Source organism: Chamaea fasciata, unplaced genomic scaffold (genome assembly GCF_029207755.1).
Source record: "Chamaea fasciata isolate MVZ Bird 193981 ecotype frontalis unplaced genomic scaffold, bChaFas1.0.hap1 SCAF_1, whole genome shotgun sequence".
Taxonomy (NCBI): Eukaryota; Metazoa; Chordata; class Aves; order Passeriformes; family Sylviidae; genus Chamaea; species Chamaea fasciata.
Window position 1 is genome coordinate 35270098 of NW_027094086.1, and position 15966 is coordinate 35286063.

General features: G+C 46.0%; 2 protein-coding genes across 5 annotated transcripts in view; one reads left to right on the plus strand and one right to left on the minus strand.

Moving 5' to 3' along the window:
- Positions 1–331: 331 nt before the first annotated feature.
- Positions 332–1714, plus strand: CRH (corticotropin releasing hormone). The gene is made up of 2 exons (XM_066180543.1): positions 332–534; positions 1072–1714. The coding sequence occupies exon 2, from the start codon at positions 1087–1089 to the stop codon at positions 1618–1620; it is 534 nt and encodes a 177-aa protein (XP_066036640.1). The 5' UTR covers positions 332–534; positions 1072–1086; the 3' UTR covers positions 1621–1714.
- A 361-nt stretch (positions 1715–2075) lies between these two features.
- Positions 2076–15966, minus strand: part of TRIM55 (tripartite motif containing 55) — a 36281-nt gene continuing 22390 nt past the window's right edge. For 3 of the 4 annotated variants that reach the window (XM_066180537.1, XM_066180531.1, XM_066180520.1), the window contains one exon: positions 2076–4332. In XM_066180537.1, the coding sequence (XP_066036634.1) occupies positions 4213–4332 (120 nt within the window). In that variant the 3' untranslated portion in view covers positions 2076–4212. The remainder of the gene's footprint in view (positions 4333–15966) is intronic. The other variant, XM_066180524.1, reaches the window with a different exon arrangement.

Below are 15966 nucleotides of genomic sequence, written 5' to 3' on the forward strand. Positions count from 1 at the left end.
ATTGCTCGGGATAGCAGCCCCGGCCCCGTTCGGGTCGGGTCCCTTCCCGCGGGCCGGCCCATGAGTGGAAAGTTTCCCCGGAGTGACCTCTCATAGTACGCGCCCGCTAGGAAATCTCATTCAAGTATTTTTGTCAATGGGGTGGGGGGGGCATCCTGCTCCCCGGCCCCCGGCCCGGCTGACGTCACTGCAGAGGCGATAAATATCTGTTGATATAATTGGACGTGAGATTTGGGGTTGCGATAGCGAAACTCGGCCCATCGCCGCTCCGACGGGCCCCCATGATTTATTCAGCAGTAGATCGGGGCACGCAATCGGGCTGTCAGGAGAGCGTCAGCTTATTAGGCAAGTTCTGCGTGATTCCAGGAGAGGGTCTAAGCTATAAAAATCCCGCGCCCCGGCTCTGATTAGTACCAAATCTGATCCCAAGTTCGCCAGGAGCCGGCTCCGAGGGAGAGCGAGAGGAAGGGACGCAGGGCACCGCCGAGTCCCGCCGCCGCCCGCCCTGCCCTACCGCCGCCACCGCCGCCCCAGGTAGGTGCGGGGCCGCGCCCGGGCGAGCAGCGGATGCGCTGCCCTGAGCTGAGCGGGGCTGAGCGCCGCGTCCCGCGGGATACGGGGAACTGTCCTGGCCGGGCGAGGAGCGGGAAGGTGGGGAACGGGCGCTCGAACCCCACAGCCCGTGGGGAGAGCCTTCCGCCACAGGCACCCCAGGTTTCCCCTGCCCCCCCGGTGGGTGAAGAGTCGCGGGTCGCGAACACGCGTGCACCCTCCACAGGGTCTCAGCCCAGCCTGGTCCCCGGGAGCCGCTGCCGGCGCAGCCCGGAGCCGCCCCGCGGGGCTCTTCCGCGGGGTTGTTCTGCGCGGAGCGGCCGCCTCGACGGCGCGGGTGGACGGGCCGGGGTGAGCGCGGCCGGGGGTGGTGTGCGGAGCGCGGAGGGGCGCGGAGCGGCGCGTTTCAGCACCGGGACAGCGGCGGCGAGGACGCCCCCTCCCCGGCCGCACGCTGCCCTCTCCGCCGCGGCGGCTCGGCTTTGTAACCCAACCCCCGTCCCCCGTCTGCCCCCGCAGGTTTGGGCCCCGATCATGAAGATCCCGCTGCTGGTCTCCACGGGAATCCTGCTGGTCGCCCTCCTGCCTTGCCAGGAGTGCAGAGCTCTCAGCAAGAGCCCGGCACCCGCCCCTGGGGCTCTGCACCAGCCAGATTTCTTCCAGCAGCAACAACAACAGCCGCAGCAGCAGCAGCAAACTCTGCCCGTCCTGCTCCGCATGGGAGAAGAGTATTTCCTGCGCCTGGGCAACCTTCACAAGAGACCCGTTGGCTCTTTCTCCGCCTCCTCCAGCAGCACCAGCCACCTACAGCCCGAAGCCTCCGCCAGCAACTTTTTCCGGGCGGCGGTTCAACAGCTGCAGCAGCTGCCCGAGCGCTCGCCGGGGAACCGAGAGGACGGCGAAGCCGAGGGTGAGACCGTGGAGAGGGAGAAGCGATCCGAGGAGCCCCCTATTTCTCTGGATCTGACTTTCCACCTCCTGCGAGAAGTCTTGGAGATGGCCCGAGCCGAGCAGTTAGCGCAGCAAGCTCACAGCAACAGGAAACTGATGGAGATAATCGGGAAGTGAAACGGCCCCTCCCCGCCTTGCCAAAGAGATTCCGCAGTTAGCACAAGAATAATTACACCGTCCGATGTACCATAGTGCTGCTCTGATGTCATCTCTTTATTTTTATATAGCTTTAAACCTAGAAGGGTGTACTCCGAACAGCCTCTGTCCCTTGACTAGCATGCACAACCGTGTACCAAGTGCAGAAACACGAGTGTCGTTCGTAACCTCCCCTACCTTTATTTATTTCTCCATTTCCCAGTTATTCTAGTGCCATCGCTACGTAGGGATGTGTGAGCATTGGAAGAAATGGTGCCAAGAAGACAGAAAACTTTTCTGCTGGGGGCAGGGAGGTGGGAGGGGGAAATCTCTGTAAGCTACTTTCAATCCACTTTTTTTTTTCTGTAAACATTTTCACAATAAAACATCTTTTCAGCGCTCGGTCGATTTGGTTGTGTAAGAGAATGTTTAATATTTATATTTTTAATAAAAGCTGCAAAGTAAAGATGACTTGATAGACTTTCTTGCCTAGACGCCTGAGGGCTGCTCCGCCTCTCTCAGCGCACACCGGGGCCAGGGGGGCACCCTCGGCCGTGGACACCCAGAGCCGCGGGGAGCCCTGTGTCTCCCCCGGGGGTGTTTCCCCCGCCGCCCCGGGGAGCTCCGTCTCCGCGGGCTCTCCCACAGGCGCGCCCCGACGCCGCCGGCCCGGGACCGGAGCTGCCCCCGCCGCCGCCCTCGGCGCAGGCTGCTCCCGGGAACGGGGTGTCGAGGGCAAATCGGTGTCCCCCAGAGCTGCCGAATCCCACCTGTGCAGCCCCCCGAGGGGGCTCCCTGGCTCCTGACGCTGTGGCAGGGATCGGGCAGCCTCCTCCCGCCGGGGAGCAGCGATGGGAAAGCGATGAGGCGCTCCGGCATCTCTTTTGCGTTTCCGCATCCTCCCCGCACCCCAAAAGGGCAGGTTCCTCCCTGTTTCGGCTTCCCCGGTCCCGACGGCAGTGCCCAAGCGGGGTCCCTTCCCTGGGGCTTACTGGGAGGCGGCAGTGGGTGTGGAGAAACTTCCCGCGAGAAGCTGGGGGAAATTTCCAAGACGACTGGGAGAAAACAGTAAATCCCTCACCCCGAACCAAATCCCAGGGAAAAGCTGCTCCAGCAGCCGGAGGCGATGCGGTGGCGGTGCTGGGCGGCGCTCGTTCTGGGCTGTGCGAGTTCCAAAGCTTTGCGAGGAGCTCGCCTGTGCAGCCCTCCAAAACTCTCGCAGGAGAGATTTCCAGGGAGCGTTCTCCAGGGAAAACAGATACCAACGAGGGTTGGTGTCACTCGGGCCGGTAGCAATGGGTGTCCCAGACAGGGGCTGACCCCACAGAGCCCGCTAACCAGCCTGCACCCGTCAGTCCTGCTGGGGCAGAGCGCAGCCTTATGGCCCCACACAGGCCCCTGCCAAAACAGTGCACTGAGGGCCTGGCTCGGGGATTTGGGAAAGATCCACACGTAACCCTAGTGCAGAGCTTGACACCTGGTCCCCTATGGCACCAAGCGCTCCCGGCGGCCTGCCAATCTCTTAAACACTACTGAGTGTTGACACCCTACTCACAGTGACAAGAATCACAGAGTGTTGCCTTCAGTACAACTTGTAGAGCCTCTTTTAAGACACAAATTTGGTTTCATTTGATGGCTCAACATCTGCAATGCACACAGAACAGGACAGTCAGCATCTATCTGCCTTTTCTACAGCACAGCACAGGGGCTTAGAATTAAACCTTGAGTGAGTATCTGTGACCACCTTACTGCACTCTGGTTTCATGTAAGAACATGGCCCCTTTGGTACACACACACCAATGGCTGAGAAAACATGGACGCAGGTTATGGCTGGACAGACTGGGCAGCACTTCAGCAGCTGCCCCACATACTCAGAGCTGTGTGGGGTCTTGGCAAGTGCTTTTGATATGTACACCTTCCTCACTCCTGCCGCTGGGAATCTTCCTTACAACTAATGTGTTTCTGTGAGCGTCATCTGCTGTAGTTTAGTAGGAAGAGCAAGTGCAAAGGAAGAAATGGCAGCTTCCTTCTTCTCTCCCGTGTTCAGCCTCCGCAGCCTGGGAGGCACCAGTACTGCTAGACACAACCCTGACTTGGGGCTGCCAAGGACATGATAGTGTCACTGAAGTCACCAGCACTGACAAGCAGGGACGCAGGAGGATACTGAGGAGAAACACTGTGTTGGCAAAGGATGCTACTAGAGAATATCATACCAGCATTTTAGCTAAGAACATTGGTGAAGTGTTTACACCTACATGGGGACGTGCCACCAAGTGAGTTACAAAACTAGCAGTGCTCAGCCTAAAACTGTAGTGATGCTTCTTCCCCCTTGGAAGCAAGAAATTATTGGAAAACACTCTGACTACAATACATACAAGTAATCTGTCCCCATGCTCCCCTCCCTCTCAGGTCTGTCAATTCAAGGGTGTGATGTGGAGGTCAGCAGAGTTCCCAGGAATGAAACCTGTTCGGATGTCCCTCCCCAGGCCAGTTTCTTTGCTGACTGCAGCCAGGCTGCCTGTGCTCACAGTCCTTCCGAGGAGAAGCACACCAGAAGCCAGCCAGAGTGAGTCATCATTCATTCAGTGAGTTCAACCAGGAGAAAGAGAAGACATGACGAGCCGGCTCGTCACCCCTCTCACTGCTCACGGGAGCTTCCTCCACTCGTCCTTGAGGGCATGGTTCAGAACCAGGCTGCAAAGGAAGAAAAGGTTGATAAATGGAAGAGGAAAATACGAATTGCATTCAAATCCATAAGATTTCACAACGTGCAAGGAAACAGAATGAAGAGGGAAAGAGGGGAAAAGGCAGGGAGCGTGGAAACTTGGGAAGCTAAGACAAGACTTCTAACACCAAAGAAGTCAGAGGGATTTTTGCCATGACCAGAGTCTGAAGAAGGATTATGCTGGGTGAGCGTGTTGCATCTGTGCAAAGGGCTTAGTCCTGATTTGGACCTCTGGAATATTATTGCACTGAAGGTGATAAATGCCTGTTCAGAAGCAATCCTGAGCCAGCTTGGCTTGTGTAGCTGGGCCTCCAGATTGATGTGAACCAGAGCCAAATGTTATTGCCAGTGCATTGCCACTCAAAATGATACTTGTTCTGCTGTTATGAAATCTGCCTTGGAAGTGTTTTCTTTTTTCTTTTTTTTTTTTTCTTTTTCTTTTCTTTAAAGTCTTCTAATATTACTTTTATTTCAACTTAACTCAGATGAGGAATAGGAAATAAATAATAGATATAGATATAGAGATATAAACTTCAGTTTACAGCCTTCTTTTTTTTTTTTTTTTGCAGAGGTATCCTACACTTACAGTAGAAAAAGGAATCTGGACATGTATACTGTAGCTGCTAATAATAGAAATTTCTAAAATTAGTTGAATATTTAACAGAGCAGTGTAATAGGCAGAAATATTTTACTAGTTCCAGATCCCTTTGGCAACAAATGAAGACTGCTTTGTGATAGTATCAGAAATCCTATTAAAGATAAAATATATAAAAATGGGTGTTTTTCTAGCTAAGGAAAGTCTTGTGTCTTCATCATTAAAACCACAATTTAACTTGCAATATACAGGATTTTTTGCCCTTTGTATTCCTAGATGCACATGTATGTTATTGTACATTCCCAAAATTAAACCAGCCATGCTGACAGTCTTCTTTGTGCTGGGTTTTAGCTTACTTTGGAAACCTCATCATGGTCTCAGATGAACAATTTGATGTCAACATACTACTCAATAGAGGGCAAATGACAAAATAGTATCCTCTGAATTCCAACATCTCAATCATTTATAGAATTGTCCTAAAACAGAAAGTTACTAAAGCAGTGCTGCTCATGGACACATCCAGGAGCAAACATTGAAGCGGGGATGCTTGCGAGGCACTGAAGCATGGGATGGATGATTTTCCTAAGCATTTCTGTAAGTACTTACTGTTAAAGTGTACTACAAGAATAAGTAAGAACTAGTGGTGTGTTAAGTATAAATTGGCTATTGGGCTTCATTCCAGTTACTATCTATTTAAGTGTCACCAAGAAACAAGACAGTATGAAGGTATGAAAAGAAATACATCCCTGTTTCTTTATTTGTATCTAATTAGGGTTTACAGTGCTATTTTTATCAAGATCCTTGATTGCTCTAAATTGAAACAGCCCCTATTAATTTCAATGAAATATTATCTGAGAAACTGGTTTACTATTTGAAATGTGGACCAATCTTTGACTTAGATTCCTATTTTCAAAGCAAGGCACTCATTGCAACTTACTGCAAAATCCAAACAAGGATCTTGCAGATGAACACAGCTTTTGCTTGCTAACTTTATAATGTGTTTTATTGAGACCACAAGCATGGTGAAAACATGGGAGAAACAGCTGCCTACGTGAATGCAAAAGCTCATTTCCAGCATAACTGGTGAGAAGGGTGGTCTCCCAGGGTCAGGCAAAAGTATGGTAAAGAATTGGGCCCAGAGGGCCAAACCTTCAGCTGAAAGGCAGGTAACTAATTGAGGCCTGTTATAGAAGATCTGCCTCTCAGCCCTGGAAAGTGCTGACTGCAAATCTTTCAACCTGATTACACTAAATACATGGCTAGACTTTCTGAGTTATAAGGCATTTGGCACTCTCTTGATCTTGGTAGATGCAGGAGCGTAGGTGGTTTATTAGTCTTTCATGATGCTGAAAATTTTGCCTTTATTTTTGGAAGGGCAGTCAGAGTGCCCAGACTAACTGAAAGTAATTTTGAAACTGGTTGTACCATTTTGTGCACCAAGCCCTCAGCAGTGTTTGTAAGCAGGCGTGGGACAAGCCTCCTCACTTCTCACCCTATAAAGGAATAGGACTGGCAAGAGGTTTAAAACACAATTCTTGCTTCTTTTTTTTTTTTTTTTTTCTTTAACCCACACTGGTACCTTGCTATTTCTCTTCCGGTGCAACGAATGCTTCCTTTAGCACTTCCACTTGCTATTCTAACCAGCCACTATCCAAAAATTTACGTTAAATCAAGATTAACTTCAAAGCAAAGAACTATATATGAGTTTAAAGTTGTGCTGAGTGTTTCATAGGATTTGAACCCAATATATAAGAAGAAAGGAAGCACAAAGCAATGACAGACTGGCAAGCTGACTGCATTACCCTGTTAACCACTGCTGCTGGTACATTTCAAGCAAAACAATCTTTGTCTGCATCACTGCCAAAACTGTATTTCATAATGTGTTAACTCCTTCATATTTTGCTGTGATGACATCTTCCTGTGTCAGCAAAACAATGTTGGAACTTCAACACATTCCCACTGGGTTTGGCTGGATGAGGCATTTGCTCCCTGTGCCTTGCTGCACTCAGCAGGCTGCTAGTCTGCAATACCTTGATGTGCCTTTCCAAGACCAGTCATTTTCCATCACACCCAGCCAGGAGTGAAGCAAGCACAAAACTGACAGTAGGGCCATTACTTGGCTTTTAGGCTTGTGTTTTCACACCTGTGACAGTTCAGTGTTTGTCTCTGAATCATACAGAGAACTGAGGTATGCTCTCTTCGTGTAAGACAAGAAACCGTCAAAAGAGGCAGCAGCAACTTTGTCCATGTTATTAAGTCCATTTTTCCCTTCCAACAGCAGCCCACACAACTCTGAGTTATACAGTGTGCTGGGATTGTCCAAGACAAAAATTTCAGCCGTCGATTTTACAGAAAAAGACCTGTTTTGAACCAGGCTGTGATTGTGAAAGACAGAATGCAGAAGTCGGTCACTGGGATTAAGGCATTTGACCACTCTGTAGGTCATTGTCATCTCATGCTGGATTATCTTGCTCTCCCTGTTACTGCAACCCTACTCTGCTTCCAGAGGAAAGCTCAGTGCTGAGCATGCCACAGCCCTTGCCACATGCCTTTAAGACACTCCAGATTCAACACTTCATTGTATCTGTCCACTGCTATTAGGTAACCTGTCAAGCTTCTACCTGAGCTTTATCTTTGCCTTGGAGATCTCACAGGTAGGACCTGTTTTTCACATTACCTAGGATAACAAGTCCCAACCTTTTGGGTCCCTAAAAGTAATAAGGAATAACTAAAGTGTTTACCTCAGATTACATTAATCACATTAGGCCAATGCTGAGAGAGTGCTGAATACTTACACTTTGATTTATGTTTTCCCCTGGGGTGTCGAGTGACATCAGATGGTGCTTTCAATAAGCACCAGGAATTTTCACCAGGCCAGCTCATGAAGTGGGGAGAGAAGTACACCATGCATGACTGATGGTTGGTTTTGTTCCTCCCATAAGCAAAGTCCAGGCTGGAGTTTACATGCCAATTCTATGGAGGTGCTGAGCAACCACAACTCCCACTGAGCAGCCATTCAGCACTCCTCAGCATCTGGCACACTAGAATTTGCATGAATAAACAGTATAAGGATCTCAGAGTTGAGCCTGATGAGTCATTTCAAAGTTGCAAATATTCAGCATCTTTCAGTATTTGCTTCCTTAAGCAGTGCTGTACTTAAATCTGTATAAGGTTCTTGTAAAAGGGTGTGGAGATGAGGAAAGAGGTCAGTGGGATGGTTTGTCATAGCATTTTCATTTCAGGTCCCAGCAGTTATCCTAGTTATGCTGGGGAAAAATATGTGGACCTTTTAGATATTTGAAATACAATGAAGTCTACACACTGTTTTCTGCTTTACCAGCACTAACCTCTGTAGCCTTTAGGTACAAAGGCTGGGATCTGTATTGACAAATTTTAGTCATCCAGAAACAAGATATCCACTCAAACAAACTCCATTCATCCCCTCTAATGGGAGTGATTAGAGAAAGGCACAACAAGAGAGTGATTTGTCCCATCCTTAAAGAAGTGGTTTGCCCTCTGGGGGTACCTGTTTCTTTCTACCCACTCTACAAACACTCTGGGTGACTGGGTTAGACTAGATCTGGCTTTTAAGCAATTATACAGAAAAGAATCCAGCCAAGTATTTCAGGATATCAAAAAACTCCTTGATAGGAATTCAGAACTTTGACTGCAGTATTGTTTTACAAGATCACAAACTCTAAATTTAGGAAGTGGGGAGGAAAGGTGAAGGGCTGAATATGGCTTCATAATCTACTTTAATACAGATGGATGAGGTGGTTGGTTACAACCCATATGAAGGTTTTCTGGAGCAACAATGCTAACCAGAGCAGGTTCTGCCCCTTGGGTCCCCATTCACCTTTTCCTGCTTTCGTTCCATGGTTCATTGTCCATTTGCATTGCTGCAGCTCTTTGAAGGGCTATGCTAGGAATGGGAATGTCACTGGAAAGACAATTTTTTTTTTTTGAGGTGAAGGAAGATATTTTTAAACCTGGATCATTTGAATGATTTGATTTCAGCACCGCTCAACAAACAGCTGCCTCAGTACAAATGCCCTGTAAGTGGTGGCATCTGGGCAGCAATAAAGCAATAAGAGGCAGGGCCATTTGGCAAAAAAACCCCCAAAAAAACAACAAACCCTGAATCACCTTTGCTGCCAGAGGAAAAAATGGATTCACACCCTTAGAGGCACATGAACTACCCAGTGCCTTTGCTGCCTCCTCTTGATCCAGCAGGGGAGCAAGGGTGTGAATTTGTTAGAAAGTGTGGGTCTTGGAGAGAGAAGCAGTGAAAATACAGGTTTCTTGCTTCTAGGGTTTCTGTAACCTCAGAAAACGAGCTAGAAATTAAATTTAATTCCCATTTTTAGCTGGCTTGTTTAGAAACAACCCCTGGTGTTGACAAGAACAGGCATGATTAAAAAATGCTAGCTGGTTGCAAAGCAATCACAGAATCTGTAGGCTATGTTTGTCTGCCTCAAATGTCAAGTGTTACACTTCTGGCACTCAACCCTGCCAGGCAGCGGAAACAAAGGGAGCACAACAGGTTATTTTTAAATAGTTTAAACTTTAGTTCAAGCATTTTGTTTTCATATTTTTATGCAGTCTAGCTCCTTCAGCATAACACCTGGCAGCTGTCACAACAATATTGTTTCAAAGCTAAGAGGCTGCTTATTTTGCATGGATTTTTTTTTTTTTTATCAGTAGGAATCAACAGAGCATTCTACAAAATATTTGCTACAATTACCTGCCACAGAAATATATAAGGTAGCAGGCAAAATTATATGCACAGACAAGCTCCATCAGACACAGTCATGTCACTCTCTTAAAAGTGGTCAGTAAAGAATTTTAAAAGTCCATTGGGAGGAAATGCCTTTCTTCAATAGATTGTCACTATATTTCAATCAACATTATGCAGATAATGTCTAATGCAGAGTCTCTTACATAATGATCTCAAAGTGGTAAAATATATTTCAGAGAAAAACAGCCCAGCTGGCTTATTTTGGTATAGGTTCCACGCATCTCCCACAGGACAGGGAGGTCCAGACACCTGAACCTGTGGTGGAAACTGTATTAGAGCATGGTTCGGGAGAGCAGTTTTCTTCTCAGCATTAATTGGGACAAATGAAATACAGTTCCCTTATGTAACCCACCTATTTTTCATGACTCAAAGAAGAAAAGGCAGAAATAACATACTTGTGTAATATTTGACCCATTGCTGCACCTCATTGATTCAATTTTTTATCGAGAGTAATTAAATACATATTTGCATGAAACCTAGTCCTTCTACTGTCCAGGAAAATGAAGGAAGCCCAAGAGGAGAGTCTTAAAAACATGTGAATATTAAGGCTGCATGATCAGAACAGTCTGTCCTGCATCTATCCACACCATTCTTTGTTCCCCTCGGAGTGGAGGTCTTTTGGGACCTCCTGATCAATCAGCCTTTTAGCATTTCTGCTCACTTCCAGTGAGTGGTGGTCACGTAGTACATGCTGGTCACGTAGTACATGCTGGTCACCAGTGCCAGGAAGCTACTCATCAATACCAGCTCTTCCCTCTTCCTCCTACTGCTGCTTTGTCACACAAATAGATATGACTTCAGATTAACAGGTTAAATGTGAAGTAAAGACCTTCCAAGAACTTCTCCGTGGCAGTAATCAATCTAATCCATGTTGTCAAAACTTTGCTATTAGCCTTCAGGGAGGAGTAGCAAAAATAGTAATGGTTTAATGTCCTGTCTGTCTCTGTCGGGCAGTCTTTCCTTTGACTAGTATGGACTTCTGTACATCAAAGCTTTCTCTTCCTCTGCAAATGGCACTTTTGGAAACCCAATGAATGACACAGAGTGATAGTTCAGACTGTGATTCATCCTGGAGCTCCATTCATGGGATCAGATAACAGAGTCAGCATAGCTTTGAGGTGTGTAGACATACACATCCCATGCTTGGAGGCTCATCCTGTGCTGCTCACATTGTGAGTGTCTGACTGACTTGGGCTCTTGTAAGTGTGCAGGGGGTGAGAGTGGTAGGTGTGAACTGTGGACACAGCACAGCTTCTCTGAGAGACAAAACCAGTGGGGGTGCAGGACAAAAAGCCAGACTGTCAGCTAAAGCAACTTGTTGCCATTCCTTAAAGCCACCACGTAACAGAAAAAGGAAGTCTTGGCCACAGTTACAGCATTTTTTTTTTCCTCATCAGCTGTTGCTGCTACCACTTTTTCTTTGCGTGCTCATTTTACCATGTCTCCAGTTGCCTGAATCTGCTCCTTTACTGCAACCACAGCAACTGAAGCTGTTATCCACACTATGACTCTGCTCCAAAATGCCAAAATTGCTCAGTGAGTAGCACTGTGATTGCCCAGATGGATGTCTGTCACGTCAAATCTCACACTGTAATCTCTGCTTGCCCGTTAGCAATGCTGGCCTGCTTGCACAGCACTCAGCCAAGTGATGAGCAAGATATTAAATCAAGCTTCCTTCTGTCCATCTCACACTGTTCTCAGGTGAAGTCCAAGGAAGCTGTGATAAATTCTGCTCTTAGAGCTTTGGATTCAGTCACAGTTATTGACCAGGTATCAACAGGGTATAGAGTACAGATCACAGTCACTGTCACCAGAGGCAAGCTTGGAACTGACCTGCATCTGGGCGGGCACAAGTTCAGTATTTTTTAAAAAAAATGATTTATTTTATAAAATTAAAATTTGAAATTGTGCATAAATATAAAAATGAATGTACTTTAAAAAGAAATCTTTTGCCAGATGTTGAAGAGGCTCATCACCACTAATGGGGCAAATGACAGCTAAATTTTCTCGGTTAGGCATTTTGTAACAGAAGAAGTCATACAGCAAGTGTTTAATAATGAACAAAACCCACTTCTGGGTACAGAAGTGCTGAGCCAGGAGTGCTCTGAGTGACTGATCTGTATTTTGATCACCACCTTCAGTGGCTGAGATAGACTCAGGCAGATTTTGTAGGGTGCTCTCTAAATTGAAAAGAGCAATGAGAAATTCAGATCACTCATCCTCCAGGACAGTGAGATCCTCATTCTCTGTTCAGTCAAAGGCATGAGGTCTGTGTTTGACATCTGCAGCATGGTTTGAACATTGCAGCACCTCTTGGCTGGCAGCCAGGGATAACAGGTTTTTTTAATTAGTCACTGGTCTCTTACTTAATGACCTGAAGATTATTGCAAAGATGCCAGGAATATATATTACCTGAAAAGAGACACCAGACTGAATCATCGCTGTTTGATATGTCTGTCTCCCTATTTTCCATTTAATTTTGGCTGCAAATGCAGCCCCCCTGGTCTTTATTTTGAATGCATGGTAGGTGGGCACTGCAGGGTGCTGCAGCCCAGCCCCTCGCCTGCTCACCAGCTTGGAAACCCTGCAAGTGGAATCATCCCCTATCCAAACATTGGGGCTTAGGCCCAGTTGACTAATTACCACCAGTGGGATTTTCAATCACATAGGCTGATTTAAGGACATTTAAATATTGATCTATCTCTTATGGTTACAGGACTACCAGTGCAGCTTCCCGGAGGTGAGTGAATGGCTGCACTGAAAGCCTGGGCTGTCTCCAGGCAGTAAGATAACTAACCAAATATTCCACAAGCAGATGGTTTGTGTAGTTGTGACATACATCTGCCTTAATGTGATGTAAACCAGCAACAGTTCAGCTGTGATTAAGAAACATTTTTTGTTTACATTCTATTTTCCTTTCCAAACTCCTTAACAGTGAGCAGAATGAGTGATGCTTGGAGGAGGAGGATGAATGGAGGTAGAAATCAGTATTGAAATGAGCTAGTCACAGAAAGACAATGTCTACGTGAGCCTGGCTTTGTATTAATTGCAACAGGAAAAATAATTTTGCCCAAACTGTCATTGTGGAGATCCTTCTACTAGTAATAGATTGAAAAAAATGAAATATCCATAAATCAGATGGTATCTATGACTCACCAGACAAACAGCAGAGCAGACTACTTGAGAGAAAACTTCAGGTGAAGTATTTGCCTCTCATACTAATTATGAGAAACTGTTGTCTGAAATCTGGTCTTAATGCATTGCCCTCACGACTCATCACTGCTGCCTCTGAATCACCCAGATAATTCTCAAAATTAAGGGAGAGGGAGGTGTTAAAAGAGGAACAATCAAGACTTTCCTGATTTCCTCTGCATGTATTGCCAAACTGAGGGGAAAAAATTCACCTGAAGCACAAAGTCAAGATACAAAGTGGAAATTTACAGGCAAAATTTGCCACCAACTGAACATCAGCCAGAGTGGCCACAGACATAACTGCTATCACTGAGTCCCAACTCACGGAGTCAAACTACAGAGTAGCAAAGGCAGAATTTCTTGACTGCTAACTGAGTTTCTTGCATCTAGTGTTTGTCCTGTAGTTCAGGTACAGGCTGAACGCTTTCCCTCCTCCCTCCCCCCCACCTTCCTGTGTGAAATTTAAGAGATGTTTGGGAAGAAGATTGAAACAGAGTTTGATTTGGGCTTCTATACCAGCTGATTCAAGGCTCTCCTACAAAAAGCTCAGCTTCTTGGAGGACAGATGACTCATTTTCATTCAGTCAAACCTAGCAGATTTTTAATGGTACAGGAATAAACCCATCAATTTTCTACCTAAGGAAAGGTAAAACACAAGTATACCAAGATCTAGATTGCAAATATCAAGTTGATTTTTGCTGTCCGCATCCCTGGATCTTTCATTAGCGCTAATTAGCACTCCCCTGTTGCAGGGAGCAGAGAGCCTTTGGAGCAGCAGCTGGTTTCTGGAACGAGAGCTACCTGGGCTATGCCTGCAGCTGATGCTAACAAACATCTTGTTCTGGTCTGGGGGAAAAGGTGGGAAGGCTGTGTTGGGTGGGCAAGAGAGAATGGAGACCCTTTCTTAGCACCATTCCTGCAAGATCCAGCTTTGCAAAGCTGCCTTCTCCTGAGCAAGAAATCCCTCTTGGAACACTGGCTTAAAGTAGGTGCAAACATTCCAGAGCAGCGCTGTGCTACAATGTGGGACCATGCCTTTTATACCCTGATGGAAAAGTGGACGTATGTGAGCAAAGACCACAGCGTAATCTCTTTGCCTTATTTTGGTTTTCAATGCTCTTATTTCGTCCATGTTGTCCGCATATTGACATGACAACCAATCAGCTAAAACTTGGCTAAATACTGACCTCTCTGATGTGATTTAAAGCTGTCTTGCAGAAAAAAAATTTGAAGGATCACCAGCTGAAATCGAAATACGCAGCAGCAGGGCAAAGAGAACTACAGTACATGAATACAGAGAGGACTGTCCTTATGGTAATCCTGGCAGATGGCATAAGGTTGCAAGCAAGTAATAGAAAATTTTAAAACTAATGAAATAAGATTAGCATAGGCCATTCCATTAGTATTTCTCCTCCCAAACAGTTCAGTCCTGATTATATTTTGTATCCTCATGGAATTAAAGCACTGTACTTGCTGGCTGCAAAAGAAAATTAGATCAGGCTATTGTTTGTGGACGATTAACTTGCATTTCCTTTCAGATTAAATGTATATGCTGGAGTTCTTTGTAGCCACAGACAGGCCCTTTGCTTATGTGGGGTATTTGTGCAACTGAATGCAGGGTCCAGTACTTCATCTTAGGTGAAATAAACTGGGTAACCACAGACACAGACAAACCAAGACCTTCATGAATGCTCACAAATTTATATGGTTTCACTGCATGAGACATGTTGCCGACAAAATATGATTGGGGAAAGTTGTGGGACTCCAAGATCTGTTTCACCCATGCACTGGAAAGGGCTGCTTGCTTATGTCTGTGTCACCTGCCACTAATACATCCGTCTCCATGGTGGCAAGGCAGTTCACTGATGCTATTCCTTCTCCCCATGTTGTAATCATTTGGTGCTGGTTGTCATCTGCAGAGGCTCAGAATCCCCCCAGCTTTAGACACCGAACAGGGGCAGCTGGGTTGGGAGCAATGTCACCTCCTGCTCAGCAGGCAGGTGGAAGAGGTGCGAAGTGAGAGGCAGCAGCTGCTGCTGAACTCTCTGTTACTGGAGATGCCTCTCATTCTCTGTCAGAGGCAGAAGCAGCCCGTGGTGACCACACTGCTGACTTAGGCACTCCCTGAAGAAGGATGAAGCTGTCTGATGCAGAGTTATGTATTTTGTTCATGCTGAATAATCTTCTTTTGGCCCCTCTTATACCAAGCAATCTGTACACCTGTGGGCTGCCACTCCTGCTGCCTTATCCCTGCTGCTACACTCTCCCACACTCTGGAGGAAATTTATAGATGCATCAAGACAATTTCTTAGAGTGAAAAAATCCTTAAATAAAGTAAATGTTGGGAATTAATAGGGGAACTGCTCTCTTGTTGCTGCTGAAAAACGATGAAAACCTTATTGGTGCATTCTTTTAAAAGAGCCTGAAAATAAATTCTATGCTCCTCTTATGATCACAGTCATGCAAATTTATATTATTATTATAAATAATTATACAGTTATTCAAAGTAATTTTGTTATTTGGCTTTCAGGGGCTTATCATACAAAGGAACAAGGGCAGTGACCTGATCTTTCATATGAAAGATAAAGACACATAAACTGTCTAACCAGCCACTTCCCTATGCATGGAAAATAAAACCATTTTTATGCAAATAGAATCTGAGACCAAAATGTCTTTTTCCTTCACCTCCTTTCTACTTCATTATTAAATAAATCATAAAGATGTCACTGGAGACCACACAGAAAGAGGTCTCAAATGGTAGAAATAAGAGCTTTCTGCATTTGTCTGTTTTTGATTTCAAAAGGTCTTCTGAATTAAAAAAAGAAAGAGAGGGGAAAAGAAAGCATAGTGCTCTTCACATGCCTGATTTCCCAGGAGTAAAAACAACCTCTATGTCCTTTAGTAATAATACAAAAAAATTTCAAAAACAAACACAAGTAAATGAAGATTAAACTATGATCCATGAACTTAATTGAGATTCGCATTGTCCAATGCTCTTCAAATTCAAATTACTACCAG